The sequence below is a fragment of the Ctenopharyngodon idella genome, chromosome 12 (assembly GCF_019924925.1).
Source record: "Ctenopharyngodon idella isolate HZGC_01 chromosome 12, HZGC01, whole genome shotgun sequence".
Lineage (NCBI taxonomy): Eukaryota > Metazoa > Chordata > Actinopteri > Cypriniformes > Xenocyprididae > Ctenopharyngodon > Ctenopharyngodon idella.
The window spans coordinates 29,851,861-29,867,465 of record NC_067231.1 but is presented as its reverse complement, the minus strand read 5'-3'; the positions used below and the strand labels follow the sequence as shown (position 1 = coordinate 29,867,465).

The 15,605-nt window shown below is 40.3% G+C and overlaps 1 protein-coding gene across 5 annotated transcripts in view; it reads left to right on the top strand.

The window, feature by feature from the left end:
* Positions 1-263: 263 nt before the first annotated feature.
* The window catches only part of LOC127523941 (inactive ubiquitin carboxyl-terminal hydrolase 54-like), a 36,957-nt gene continuing 21,615 nt past the window's right edge, over positions 264-15,605 (top strand). For 2 of the 5 annotated variants that reach the window (XM_051915158.1, XM_051915157.1), the window contains exons 1-3: positions 264-616; positions 1,589-1,681; positions 11,594-11,728. In XM_051915158.1, coding sequence (XP_051771118.1) covers positions 1,649-1,681; positions 11,594-11,728 — 168 coding nt within the window. In that variant the 5' untranslated portion in view covers positions 264-616; positions 1,589-1,648. The remainder of the gene's footprint in view (positions 617-1,588; positions 1,682-11,593; positions 11,729-15,605) is intronic. The other 3 variants (XM_051915159.1, XM_051915160.1, XM_051915161.1) reach the window with 2 other exon arrangements.

The following is a 15,605-nucleotide window of genomic DNA, read 5'->3' as shown; positions in this document are numbered from 1 at the left end:
GTTTTGCAGGTTCTCTACGTCTCGCTCTATATGATGAGTGTGAGTCGTGCCCGGGGCAGGTGAACTCCAAACAACTCTGATCCGCAGCGTGTACCGCATGTTCGGTCTCGGTTATTCATAGCTTCATATCTCTGCAGCAATCTCCCCCTCTGCGCTCCACACGCATTCTTATTCTTACGCACTTCTCCATATCTCTCTCTCTCTCTCGCTCTATCTTTCTCCCCTCCCCTTCCTTCGTTCCCTCTCCGTCTCTCTTCCTCGTGTGCGATCGCACCTCTCTCTCCCAGACAGTTTGTGTCCTCACATCTCTATTTCTCACTGTCTTCCGCTCCATCCTTTTTCCTCTCTGTCTTCCCCGTTACCTCTCATTCTACTGGGATCCGGGTCTGAACCTCTGCCGGAGCCGGGACGGCTACTGGAAGTGCTGAATTCCTGGTCTGCCGAGAAGATTAAGTGGAGTGGACAGCTGGCAGATGATCAGAGTGAGAGTGGCAGCCAGGACTGGCTCATATTTATTGACAGGATTGGAGGATTGTACAGATATTGGCCGGTCGCTGCGGGACGGGGCCAAGAAGCCTCTGGGCTGTTTTGTGTAATGTGAAATCCTGCCCTGAGGGTGAGTGAGAGTCGAAGTGTGTTGTTTTTCTATGTTGAATTACTTTCTGCTATCCCAGCTTCTTGTGCAGAGGCAATTAAGAAAGTAAACCATCTGTTGGTATGTTGATTTCCCCAAAAAAGTGAAGATTGTGGCTATGTGGCACTTTTTGTGTTGTTTCGTTTGCATGGGTATCCTGAAAAGCCTGACAAATGGAGTTTGCGATGGGGTGGGACCTGCTTGTTTGGCCTGAACAATGGAAGCGGATGAAGTGTGTTTGAAAACTGTCATTTTTGCAGTGCCGTTTGGTGATGTTTGCTTGGTGCTATGAAAATGTGAAATTGCACACTTCAGCGTTGCATTTGTGATATTGGAAATATAGGGGTTTGCTAGTTCTGCTGGTTAGTGCTTTTCTGGCAGGTAGACCATAATCATGCTGTTTACCACCAAAAAATACTGGTCAACCAGCATGGTCTTTTTGGATAGCCAAGGAAGTCTTACTGAAAGTGACATGTGAAGGCCGAGTATGTCACTTTCAGTAAGACTTCCTTGGCTATCCAAAAAGACCATGCTGGTTGACCAGTATTTTTTGGTGGTAAACAGCATGATTATGGTCTTGGCTATCCAAAAAGACCATGCTGGGGGTTTGGTGCCTTGCTCAAGGGCACCTCTATCATTTCCTGCTGTTATTAAGAATTGAACCTGCAACCTTCGTGTTACCAGTCTGACTCTCTAACCATTAGACCACAATTGCCCCAACTACTACTATAGTTAAGGTGGTAAAACTAGTTAAAAATCCTGTATCCCACGGTGGGTAGAATCATCCAAAACACAACATACTGGTCTTTTCAACTGGAATGGCGATGGTTTCTTTTGAACATTTGAGTAGTTTATGAGATGTTTTTGCTGATGGGCACTTCTGTGTCATCTTGGCAGTTCGAATTTCATGAACTTTCACTAGTTGACTTAACCCTTCTGTTCTTTTGACCTCAGGTCCTTTGGCATCTTGACATCTTCCGCAGAAGCTTCCGTCAACTGAACACCCACAAGTGCATGGAGGACTCGTGCATCTTCTGCGCTCTGAAGGTGAGTGTTACCAGGTCCTCCCAAAAAGGGCCCTGTTGTGCATACCAGATCAAGAAGTGCTTCCTGTTAGTATTGCTTTCTCAGAAAAGTAGCTTGAGGCTACAGGAGTCTCCTAGAATACCCAGGCTGCTCTTCTAATGATCCAGCACGGTGAGGGTAGAGGCTGCTCGGACTAATTGACTTCCTCACTGACCTTACTGTAGCACAGGAACAGAATGGAAATGAGATTCTCAACATCAAGAGCATTGTCGCTCTTTTCGAGGAAGTCTTTTTAATTTCCTGCCTGGTGGCTGATAGAGATGGGAGGTGGAAGAGGAGAGGGAGATATATGCTAGGAAAAGCAACTCAGGTCTCTTTTTAAATAACAAGCAAAAGCCTCTCACTCAAACAATATCCTGTTCTCTAGTCGCCCTCAGGCTAAAAGTAGCTGTGCTATTTAAAGGTGTCACATACCAGTAAAAAGTCACAAAACTGACATATTTCTTTAAGAGGCTCCTTGATTTGTGTTAAAAGAAATCTTTGCCGTCAGATTTGTACTTGGCCATTTGTTTCCAAAAATACCAACGTTTCTTGTTGGCTGTGTTTACGCCTGAGAGAAAAGGGAGAAGTACAAATAGCCTGATGGATTGAGAGGTCTTTTTTTTCTCTACTTTGTGTCTGGTCTAATCTTGTTCTGGTGTTGAGTGATTTACCTCTTTATTTCATGTCCAGGCGTATTGCTCTCTCTGAACTGAACACTTGGTTCCTCTGCAGGTGAAGCACGGGTCCTGCTCCATTGTTTCCACGGCTACCTGTTACCTTGGCTACTCTGTTCTCTGATAGCCCAGTGTCACGCCCACATGATGTCATATAGACAGTCTGTGCCTCTTGGTCTTGGTTTCCTTGGAGTTGATTGTCTTTAGTTGTGAAATTGGGCATAAGTGGTCTGTTGGTTCTGTGGAATTGTCCGTAGGGTGTTGTAGAAGTCAAAGTGAGATTATTTCATAGTGCTGCCTCTATGAGGATAGAGAAACTCTATGGAACTGAGTCTTTAATGTTTATGTATTTGGTTCTGGTCAATGGATGGATGGATCAAATAAAATAATAAATGGCCATAAAATATTTTTTTGAGTTGAATTATTATTATGCAAGAAGATTTAGTTATGTGTCTGTGGTAAAACTCGCAAAACTGTAGGATTTGGACTTGGTGATACAGTTTTGTAGTCAATATTCAAGAGTATTCCAGATGGCTCGATGGATAGATGGATGGATAGATGGATAGACAAATAGACGAACAGATACACAACTCATAAGTGGATAGATGGATAGACAGATAGACAATGGATGGATGGATAAAAATATATGCATATGTATGCATACTGTACATACATACATACATGCATGTAGATAGATATAGTGCTGTTTTCTCTGGGCTACTTTGTTGATATGAAACACAAATGAGTCTGTGTGAAATCCATCACAGTGATTGAAATGTGCTCTCTCTCTCTCTCTCTCTCTCTCTCTCTCTCTCTAAATGAAGTGTGTGTGTGAAGTGCTGAGGCAACAGAAATCACTCTGCTGTGGTGACACAAAGCCGTATCATGAGAACGCTTTCACATATTTGCCAGGATTTATGACTGTTTACCAGGATATGTTCTTCTTGTCCTTCTCCTGCTCTTCCATTCTTTCTTCGTCACTCACACTCTTGCTGTTTTTCTCCTGCTCCTGTTTTCTCACCGTATTAAACCTGTTGCTAAATTTAGCTCCATTCCTATTCACTGTTAAACCATTCGGGGACTAAAAGCAATTGATATCGTCCAGGTGATGTGTTTGTGTTCAGAAAGAAATGGCAGACTTAGAAAGAGACTTGTAATTTTAAACACGTCCAAGCAAACAAGCTTTAAGCATCCATTATGATTTGAAAGGAAAAGGAATGACTGCTTCTCAAAATAATTTGTCTTGCAGTACCTGAAATGACAGATGTCTTCTAGTTGACTGCATAATTTTTCAGCAGTGTTAAGGCAGCATTGGTTTTTCCTCTTAATAACACGACGGCACGCTTCTGTTTAGGCCCCGTGCTAAAAGTTTGCTCTATAGCTGAATGCCTGACTCTGAGGCGGATTCCAGTCCCTCAGGTCTCACCCTGAGATCCTTTCCTGCCAAACCCTCTGTGGACTGGTGGCATGTAATCTCATGTGGCTCTGGCTGTCCCCTACCATATAACCTTGAATGGGATGCATTATGTCACCTCTTTAATTTCTAATGGAGGAACGTTAGTTTCGGCCGATTGATTCTGAGAGTTCCTCACGCGTGCCACCCGCCAGCCGCCTGCTTGCCAGCCATGTTATTGAAATTTAATGATCTAACGCTACTAATGAGTGCTGAAATATGCCCTCACCACACCGCTCCTTTCTACAAACCGAATTCTACAAAAGTGTTTATTTGAAAGCGTTCTCACTGTGGGGAATATCATGTTCATTTACTGAGATATAAATGAGCTGAGGGGAATGAAGATGAAAAATATCATATTGATTGTTTGCACAAGTATGCAACACTTGGCCAATATTATTTACTGATTGGCTCCTTTGATTTCATTGCATTTTCAACTTACAGACTACTTTACGTTTATTTGTTACTAGTAATTTGTCTTTTTATGAGAGGTTGATATTTTGATGTACACAATTTTGGGGTTGGTAAGATTTGTTTCTGAAAGAAGCCTCTCACCAAAGCTGCATTTATTTGATTTTTTTTTCTATTTGAAGATAATTGATCCTTCACCGGGAGTTTGATTGACAGGCGATCTAACCAATCGTAATGGCGAATCCACCATTTTGTCCAACAAAGCAGTCAGGGGAGTTAGTTGGTGGACTTGAACTTGAAAAAATGGTATGTATGTACGTCTTTCCGTGGTTGAAACAACATTCCTTCTGTTGGTCATTCATGTTTATTTGATGCTATAAATTAACTAGTAGGAAGAGATGATCGGTTCACGAGCCGCTTGAACTGAGGTGCTACAGCGATCTGTCAGGACACATTAAAGAGCCACAAACAGTATTTATTGTTTAAATTTATTTAAAAATTACAAAATTTGACATTTGAGACTTCATATCATTTTTCATCACGCTTCATATCAAAAGTAACCTGCTCTGTCTTGTCTGTCGGCACGTTGTCAGTGTCCTCTTTGCTCTGCAATGTATTTGTACATGAACATGATGTGTGGCGTGACAGCGGCATGGCTTGTCGGACATAGCAACAGTAACTAAAGGGGGCGGGTCTTTGCAAACGGTCAATTGTGATGGCGAAGTAGATTTTTTTCAGGCAGCCAATTAATGTCATTAGTATTAAATGTCATTGAATGCAGTGTTCTTTTGCTAAATAAATAAACCTGAACGGTCTGACCGCATTTTTAAATGTATAATGTTTGTCACCAGAGAGGCTGCATGTCACAGAGGCTGAGTTGTGACATTGGGTGGCAAGGGCCCACATAACTGCCACTTCACGAGGTGTGATAGTGCCTTGAGGTTGGTGACCTCTACTGACCATCGGCCTTGCTGAGGAATTGCAGTGCTTGAGGCAGCAAACACACACACATACACAAACTAAATAAATGCAAAGTCACAGTCAGTCACACAAGCCGCCACCTCTATTACGATGATGTTTCCTATAATAGAAGTTCCAGTGACACCTCTATGTTTGTGCCGTTTTATGTAGTGCGAATCAGCGATTGAGTTAAACCCAATTACAAACTCATAATCAGCATGAGATTCAATCCTTCTGCAATTTGAAAACTGAGCCCAGGGAGTGTTTAATATTAATATATTTATGTGCGTCACAAGATTGCTGTCTCTGTGAGGGTGTGTGTGCATGTGTGTACTTTCTCATTGCCTTTTGTGAGTTTTGAGCAGTGCAGATGATATGTGTCACTGCTGAGGACTCTGTCTAGTGTCTTTGAGTGGAGGTTAATGTCTCATTTCACCGGCTACGCCTGAGGGCTCACAGCTGACACCACAATCTCTGGTGGTTTGTTTGTGTATGTATATGTATGCATATGACTGGACTTGCATGGTTTGAGTACAGCCTGTCCAGTTGGATTCCATGTCCTTGTTTGAGATGAGAAGGACTTTACATCACACACACTGCCACACTTTACAGTACCTGCTATTACACACATGGACGACTCAACCCTCAAATGGGATTCTCAGTTCTACAATCTCTTATTATATAATATAAAGACTCAAAGCAGTTTTTGGCTGAACCTCGAGAAGTTTGGATGAATGTCCTTATTGGGAAGGTCAGGACTGGTTCAGACTGGTTTATGTGTCAGTGTTGGTTTGCAGGCTCTTTGACAAGCATAAGAACCAGTGAAGCTGGTTGACTGGGGTAATTTGGCTTGTTAAGCTGGGAGTTAACTAGTCTCTGGATTTGTGTACATTTTTCAGGTTAGTTGCATCATGTCTTTGAAAGATACTCAAGAGTTTGAAGCAACTAGCAAGTTAACTAGATACAGTATCTCACAGAAGTGAGTACACCCCTCACATTTTTGTAAATATTTTATTATATCTTTTCATGTGACAACACTGAAGAAATGACACTTTGCCACAATGTAAAGTAGTGAGTGTACAGCTTGTATAAAAGTGTAAATGTGTTGTCCCCTCAAAATAACTCAACACACAGCCATTAATGTCTAAACCGCTGGCCACAAAAGTGAGTACACCCATAAGTAAAAATGTCCAAATTGGGCCCAATTAGCCATTTTCTCTCCCTGGTGTCATGTGACTCGTTATTGTTACAAGATCTCAGGTGTGAATGGGGAGCAGGTGTGTTAAATTTGGTGTTATCGGCAGAACTCAATATTCCACATTGTTTGAATTATTTCAGTAAAATAATCAATATACGCCTGCTGAGAAAACTGCCTAATTTACTTGTCTCCACATCTGGTTAGGCTGGTCTGTTTTTAGCCCTCTTCAGCTGGCCAGACTGGGATACCATCTAGACAAGCTGAAGACCTGCCTGGCCAGGACTATTAAGGCCCAGACAAATCAAACTGATATCAGAGCGATGTCAAAAACCGACTGTTGCCTCACATCACCTATGTCTGGGCCAAAAAGTTGTGCTGGAACATCGCAAAGACTACAGCCAATGGCAAGCTAACACAAATGTTCTGAGCCTGCTTGAGAGGAAGTAACTCTCCTTGTCAGCAAGTGGCAGTAGTCTGTATTCGTTATTTAAAAAGGAAAACCTGAAGAAATAAGACTGCGGGATATACAAATTGTAAACAAAGCAGCACTTGCTTACCATTTTGTCATTTTATCACTTCCGTTTTTCCTTCTCGTACACTGGTTTGCTAAGAACAGCCAATCAGAGTGATTTCTTGCCTTGATGGGCTTTTGCTGCCACTTATGCTCAATTGGCTGAAAAGCCACAGATGGGGGTCCGAATAGTGCCAATGGTGCAGCACTCACCCGCAACTAGGCTGAAATACTTTAAACAGCGGCCCAACAGTCGACTTGGTGTGTCACATTCTGGCTTGTGGACACTCCACGTGATGTAATTTTATCTGTGTGCAGCTCGATCTTTGTGTCTGCGCGGACAACAGCGTGCATGCAAGCGCTTGAAAATTAGGTCCATTAGGTAGTGGTCAGAGCGCATTCATCCGCGCTCACCGTCAATAGAGTATACTTTGAAGGACTTGTGTGCTCAACTGTGCTCCAGACAGAAGAGAACGTGAAGAAATTAAGTATACCTGAGCCTTTAAGACCAGCAAACCAGTTTAGGCTGGTTTAAGCACTTTTTTCAGAGGAAATATTACTTTTGGGTGGACAGTAATTCTGATTACAAAGTCTACACACATTTCCACAAATTTTTTCAATGTTTTCTGTAAAGCCGATCTCAGACTAACACTGACACTTAATATAAAACATAACGAATTGTGATAGGTTGATTTTTCATGTCTGTCAGACAGACAGACTTTGCCTGTCTAAGAAAACTACACACAAAACTACATGGAAACTAGCATATGAAACAGATCATATGCTTTTGACCTTTTATTTTTTATTTTTGTCTAATGGCGCTTTTCCACTGCATAGTACGGCTCGGGACGGCTCACTTTTGGTGCTTTTCCACTGCATGGTACGGCTCGGTACGGCACAGTAAGGCTCACTTAAATAATACCACCTCACAAGCGAGCCATACCGATACTAAATGTGACGTGTAAACACTGCAGATCACTTATTGGTCAGAGAGACTCGTCACTACCAGCGTGATTGGATTTGAAACACGAGACACCAAACACGCTGGATATAAATAGTCAGTAACAGCCACCGCAGCACAACTTTTTTAAACGTCTTGCTTTAAACAACCGTTGCACGCAGCTTGAAAAAAGAAATGGCTGTATCGTGGTAAGTAAATGACGTGCAGACGTTCCTCTTTTTGGTAGCCGAGGAGCGGATCCACGGCAGTAGAGGCGGCGCAAATATAATGATCAGTCTATAATCCCACCCCTTTTGAAGCAGTACTAAACTGCAGTGGAAAAGCAAACCGAAAGTAAAGCGAGCCAAGCCGTGCCGTGCCAAATCGTTCCACTGCCACATAAGAAAACTACACACAAAAACTACATGGAAACAAGCGTATAAAACACACTATATGCTATTCAACAGTTGTTGTTTTTTTACATTTTGAGAATGGATTTCTTTATTTAGACATTCTTCTACATCAGATCTGAGCTCAGAGTTTGTCGCAAGCGTGTGAGGGCGTGTGGTGCCGTCCCACTCTCACTGAGGAGAGCGGAACAGAGCTGCAGTTTGGTTGGGCACTGATTGCCCGAGTGATATATTTGCTGCGTACACACACCAGACTTCCATTTGGCCCTTATCTGTCCTGAGTGTTTCATCAGCTCCGAGAGAGAGAGAGATGGGGAAGGAAGAGGACATTAAAATATGTCCATAGGCGAAAACCACTCCAGGCTCTTAGCTGGGCTGAGCAGTGTGTGATTAGAGCTGCATGGGGAAATGATGCAGTGGCTGAATTTTCCTCTCATCGAGTTTCCTCAGTGGGGTACATAACCCTCTACGTCTGTCCCTCCCACTCTTTCTCTCATTTTCTTCCACCCTCCCTCCATTCTCTTTCTTTCTCTCCTTGGCGCAGTGCAGTCATCACACTGCATTACCTGTTCCAGAGCCACTGGCCCGTCCCACTCAGGGGTAAACCCCCCATCCCACCTTCATATAGGGGGACTGCCTTGGGCACTGTGCCCACTGCATATATGAGGGTTTTAAAACTGCAGTATGTGTGTGTGTGTTTGCAGCCGCAGTGAATATTTGCCTTTGCACTGTGAGTTTTGCCCGAGTCCATTTGTTCAGCTTATCAGGATGTCCTCTGGTGAGAGAGCATTGTGTTGCAGTCATTGTTCATTGAGTTCAATAACAGTGCCAATGCTGATGGACAGGAGAATAGATTCCACCGCAGGCATTTAGGACTCTGCATTTGTTTGACCGTTCACTGTTAATGAGCTCAGTATCTTAGTTAGATGTTTCCCAACCGGTGCTACAGGGACGAGCTTGTCCAATCGAATGAGGGGTGTGAGACTCCACAAAATTTTATGTTGTGAAGAAGTTGGCATAAATTTGTTTGAATGTATCTACCTTTTGGGCCCATTTATAAACTCACTCCATTTTCACTCCATTTCAAAACTAATGACTGTCTACTTACCCTATACCATCTAAATGTTTGGGATCTGATTTTTTTTTTTTTTTTTTTTTTTAAGAAGTTAGTACTTTTGTTCAGCAAGGATGCATTAAACTGAACAAAAATGAAAAGATGTTTTAAAAAAATGTATTTCAAATACATGCTCTTGAATTTTCTATTCATAAAAGAATACTAAAAAAGTATCATGGTTTCCACAGAAGTATTACGCAGCACAACTGTTTTTATCATTGATAATAATAAGAAATGTGTCTTGAGCACCATGTTAGAATGACTGCTGCAGAATCATGTGACACTGAAGACTGGAGTAATGATGCTGAAAATTCAGCTTTGCCATCACAGGAATAAATTACATTTTAGAATATATTCAAATAGAAAACAGCTATTTTAAATTGTAACAATACTTTACAGTATTACAGTATTATTAGTATTTTTACTGTATTTTTAATGCAGCCTTAGTAAACTTAAAGGATTAGTTCACTTTGAAATTAAAATTAGCCCAAGCTTTACTCACACTCAAGCCATCCGAGGTGTATATGACTTTCTTCTTTCTGATGAACATAATCGCAGAAATATTAATAAATATCCTGACGCATCCGAGCTTTATAATGGCAGTGATAGGGAAGAAAGTGCATCCATCCACATCCATCCATCATAAATATGTGCTCCACACGGCTCCGGGGGGTTAATAAAGGCCTTCTGAAGCGAAGCGATGCGTTTGTGTAAAAAAATTAAAATATTTAAACAAGTTATGAAGTTAAATATGTAGCTTCCGCCAGACCGCCTTACGTATTGAAGTTACGAAGAAAGTGTAAACTGGCGTCACGCCAGTTACGCCTTCTCTATTCAACTTACGGAAAAAGTGTAAGACGTAACGTAAGCTTTGAGAACTGCAAGAGTTTTACACTTTCTGCATACGTTGAATACGGAAAGCGGCTCGTGTGGAAGCTAGATATTTTACTTCATAACTTGTTAAATATGGATATTTTTTTTACACAAATGCATTACTTTGATTCAGAATGCCTTTATTAACCCCCCAGAGCCGTGTGGAGCACATATTTATGATGGATGGATGTGGATGGATACACTTTCTTCAGCTCATACTCATTGATCCCTATCACTGCCATTATAAAGCTCGGATGCGTCAGGATATTTATTAATATTTCTGTGATTATGTTCATCAAAAAGAAGAAAGTCATATACACCTAGGATGGCTTGAGGGTGAGGAAAGCTTGGGCTAATTTTCATTTCAAAGTTAACTGATCCTTTAAGAGACTTCTTTCAAAACTGTAAAAAAAAAAATCTTACTAAAACATTAAAATCTTACTAAACTTAAATGGTAGTGTTGTATTTTTGGACGTTATTGGATATTTCATACATTAAAGCTGTTTTAAAGTGTAATGAGCAGCCTACCTAGACAACATCTTTGGGCATTATTGGAAATGATAAGAAATCCAATATTAGCTGCTTAAGATTAGTGACCTGCCTACTTAGACACGTTTGAACATTTACTGTGTTTCAAAACATACTGAGCTGCCCATTTAGACAGAATTGGTGAGCACACTTGAACATTTTCTTGACTTTATCGGACATTCAAATGTTTAAACATTAGCTGTTAAAAAAGAGCTTCCTACTTAATATTTTTGGGCGTCATACACACATTTTGACATACTAGTTTATGGCTGCTTAAACATTAAATTTTATGTTTACCCTCACTTAACATGTTTGTATTTTTCCTCTTTCTTCTGCTAACGTAAGGCACTTTGAATTACTATTTTGTTTAAAAGTTGCTAAATAAATAAACTAGTATTGCCTTAACTTGCTTAAATTACATTTTTAGGTGTGTTTAGGCATTTGTTGTGCTTTAGAACATTGGTGATGTTATCAGAGGCATGCTGGCATGTTTGCTGTCCTTCAAAACCAGCTGATCTGTGTAGCTAGACTGCATTGTTGGCCATCATATACAAAAATGCTTTCTAAGGACTAAGTAGGCAAGTCACTACGTTTTGAAACAGCCTCTTGTTTATTGATTTGTCCTAACAGAGTCTGTGATTGGTTGTATTGCAGTGTAATGTTTTTACAGTACAGTATGTCAGCCCTCCTCTCTTGATGTGTATATTCTCTCCACAGTAAGCGGGCAGGCTGCCGAAAGCTGCTGTGTACTGTGGCGTTTCTTAGTTGCATCAGTTTCTCTTTCTTACTTTGAGGTGCTGTTTCCCTTTGTGGTTTCAGAGCATCTTCGCCCAGTTCCAGTTCAGCAGTGAGAAGGTGCTCCCATCGGACGCTCTGCGCAGCGCTCTGGCCAAAACCTTCCAAGACGAGCAGCGCTTCCAGCTGGGCATCATGGACGACGCGGCTGAGTGTTTCGTAAGACTTTTGTTTTATCCCTATCTCACCTCTTTTTTCATGCTTTCTCCTAATAAGTTACTTTTCTCTTTTTGCTGACACAGTGATCAGCTATACCCGTCTCATCCCTCTGTCTCTCTCTCAAGCATTTCCTCCTCTCACCTCTCCTCAACCCTACTTTCTTCACTCCTCACATCACCTCTTCCAGTTCTGTCTTTTTCTGTTCCTCTCTTGGATTTTGTCAACCTTGATCTTAGATTCCAGAGATGTTAGGTGTTGAATTTCAGGCACTGCTGCTTGTGCACATCCTTGTGTGGTTTGAAGAGTGTTAGAAATGGAAACATGAAGTCTGAGCAGCGTCGGGAAAATAACTCCGGAGAAAGGCAGACAGCTGAAGTTTGACAACTTTTTGTAATATTCATATACTGAAACAGATGTGCTTTGGTGACGTCTCTTGCAGGCATGTTGCCGTATTTTTGATAAGTATATTTGATTCAAAATGTCTGGCTGATAGGATTCTTTTAAAATGCAATGAGATTTTAAATAAAACCATCTGAGGTTGATCTATATTTAACTGTGAAATAATGGATGGTTTTATTTCTTTCCGTTGTTGGGAGATAGCTTTTATCTAATATGATTTTGTGACTTAATCTTATGTTAATTCTTCCTGTGAACTATTGTTAGCTGTGTTTCAAGACCTGAACCTAGTTTTTAGACATGAAGGATGTTTTGTCAGCATGTATGTACAGTGGCAACAAAAAGTATTTGAAAACTTAATCCGCACTTAAAATTATTTAAAGACACCGCACTAGATAAAAATATCAAAAACAAATGACAATAGACCTTTTTTTTTTTAGAACTAACCTCTCAATTCTGAGACATTTTGCAATGACTTTGAACCACCAGGAGATTTTAATGGATGTGTGGTGTAAAGCCAATTTCCCCAAGTAGCCAAAGTTTTAGTTCATCACATGAACTATGATATTGTTCCAGTATTATTTGAGAACAGAATTCTTTTGTAATCATTTGGAACATTATACCTGTTTTAAAATGTGAAATGCTTAAAAAGAATGTTTGTGTTTTATTTCTTTAAAATAAATACCACTTACAATGCACCAAAAATTCATACATTTTTAATTGTAAAAATATTTTTTGGGGCCACTGTGTCCTTCTTGGATGAGGCAATCCTAGAATGCGTTGTGACAAGCTCAGTAAAAATGGTCCAATTAACATATTTTATTCAGCACTTCAGAGTAAGTTGGTGTAATTAAAATGGACTATTTCATGCAATATGTGTGTTCTATGTATTTTATTTGCTTTTTGAGCATGAAGATGTTAGCATAGCCACATGCTAGCCCCAGACTAAGCTGGAATCACCTGTGAGTGGTAATGTAAGAGACTCACTTGCGTTTCATTTGACAAACATTAATAGTCGCTAAAAATGAAGCAGTTTTAAGTCATTATTTTTAAGAGATTCACTTCAGTATTCCAGCTTCCTTGGTTTTGATATAATATAATATATATATATATATATATATATATATATATATTTTGCAGTTTTAGTTTTCCCCAGTTATGTTAGTTACTATTTTTATTTCAGTTGGCAAAAATGTTTTCATTTAGTTTTTATTTATTAATTTTAGCTATAATAACACTGTTTCAAACAAGATGTTTTCTTGTGTTCAAAAACTGCTAGATGGATCAAAATACCATAATACAATTAAGGTTCATATGGAACCTAAGAACACATTGTATGTACAGCCCGGAACACACCAAGCTGACGGTCGGCCGTCGGGCAGTTTTCTCAGTGTGCTCCGCACCGTCGGCTGAGGTTGGTCCTCGTCTGCTTTTTTTCGACCGATTCGACATGTTGAATCGGCGTCGGAGCTCGTCGGTCAGTCGGGCCATCTGATCATTCTGATTGGCTGTTCAGCTACTGCCACCTGCTGGTACGGAAAGGCATTTCTTCTTACTCAAGCGCAGAACGGACGTGCTACCTGGCCGTTGGGTGTCGAACGTCGGTTTGGTGTGTCAGGGCAACTTTAGACCCAGACGCTGCCAACGTGAGCCAACCCCGCAGTCTGCTTTTGTCGCCACTAGTTCGTCGGCATCGGCGTGTGTTCCGGGCTTAAGGTAGTTGCCTATGTAGACTGGTAGGCTGCTCACACATTCATTGGATTTTGCAACAGAGCTGTTTTTAAAGTGGATATTTAGATTTATGGCTGTGAACGTTGTGGGTTTTACAGGCATATGACAGCAGGAGTTGGCAGCATATGAACAGGCCCTGCTGTTGCTTTAGATGAGATTGGATGTGATCATTAAGGATGTGGAAGCTTTCTGTAAGGTCTTCTTGTACTCCCCAACCCACTCCTCTAATCCCCAGACCTGATTATTCGGCCGCACCTGATTAAGGACCATAGATTGTGTTTATCTCACATTTATGTCCTTAAAGGACACACCGCATGAGCATCAATACAGATAATTGCTTTTAAGCAAATAAGCAATTGAACGATCATTCACGGGCAAGCGGCTGAGCTGTCCAATCAAGATAGTTCGCAGAGAGACCCAGTGATTGGCTCCATCTTAAATACCCATTTATATGCAGCCTGTACTGTCTATGTCAGGGCTTTTCCTCTATAGATATGTGAATGCAGCTGTGCTTACTCATAAGGTCACAAAAGACAGCATCATCAAAGTGTTATTTAGCTCAATTAGCACCTCGTCTGCAGTTCGGTAACAAAGGTCTGTTTCTGTCGCGGGCTCATTATTTTTAGCCGAGGATCTGTTGAATGGAACTGCCATGATTTCTCCCATTTGTTTGACTGCCGCATTTGCGAGGCAGATGCAGGCACGGGGCCAAAGCGCTCGTTGTGCCATCCGTCTCCACTTTTAGATGCCGACCCCTCTCCTCACGTGCACCAGACGACAGGCAGTACATTAGCGAAATGCCAACTCTTCATTTCTGCCTCGCTCCTCTACACATCTGCACCCCTGCATAAATAGCTGCGTTATTATCTGAGCCGGAAATGAAATGCTCCATACACTAATGATTTGTTGTGTGATACTCAATAAGAAGTGTCTAGCGGCAGGCATGAGATGTGATATTTTTCAGTGTGAAAAATTAGTTTGAATTCAATATGTGAAGAGTCTTTATTTCCGAGCTCAGTGAACTCAGAGTTATTAGTGTTGGGATGTAGCTACTGTAACTAGTAGCAACAGTACTACTCTAAAAAAAAAAGCTACTTTTTGTGAAGAGTAGTATGACATAATGCTACTTTGCTGATTTTAATATTATATAGTGCACAAAGCTTTCTAGCTGAGTGAAATTGAGGTATCCAAATTACTTTTGTCTTAATGAACAATATATGTTTCAAACCTAACAAGTTTTTTTTTCATGCAATGTTTTACCAGCTTGTGCTTTTTTCTTTCTTTTTCTTTCTTTCTTTTTTTTTTTTTTTTTTTTTACAATAAATTCCACTTGTTTTGGTATTTTTCTATGTAATACAAAAAATTAATATTCTTAAGAGTGACTGCAGTGTCTAAAAACCTTTTCTCACTGTATCCTTTGAGATAATACCAGAATTCATTGCAAAAAGCTCAGTGAAAATTCCCATCCAAGATGACGATGTGAGATTAATACATTTTATTCAATGGCAGTGTTGTTATATTGTTATCTAAATCTAAACTATTAAAAATTGAAATAAAATAAAACATAAATAAATAATAATTACACTGTCAACTAATTGAAATAATATAATTTTACGTTAAAGTACTGAAATGACTAAAACTAACTGAAATAAAAATAAAGCTAAATAGTAATATAAAAAAAAACGAATAAAAATAACAAAACAAAAGCACATAATAATAAAATTACTAAAACCTATACTAAAATAAAAAT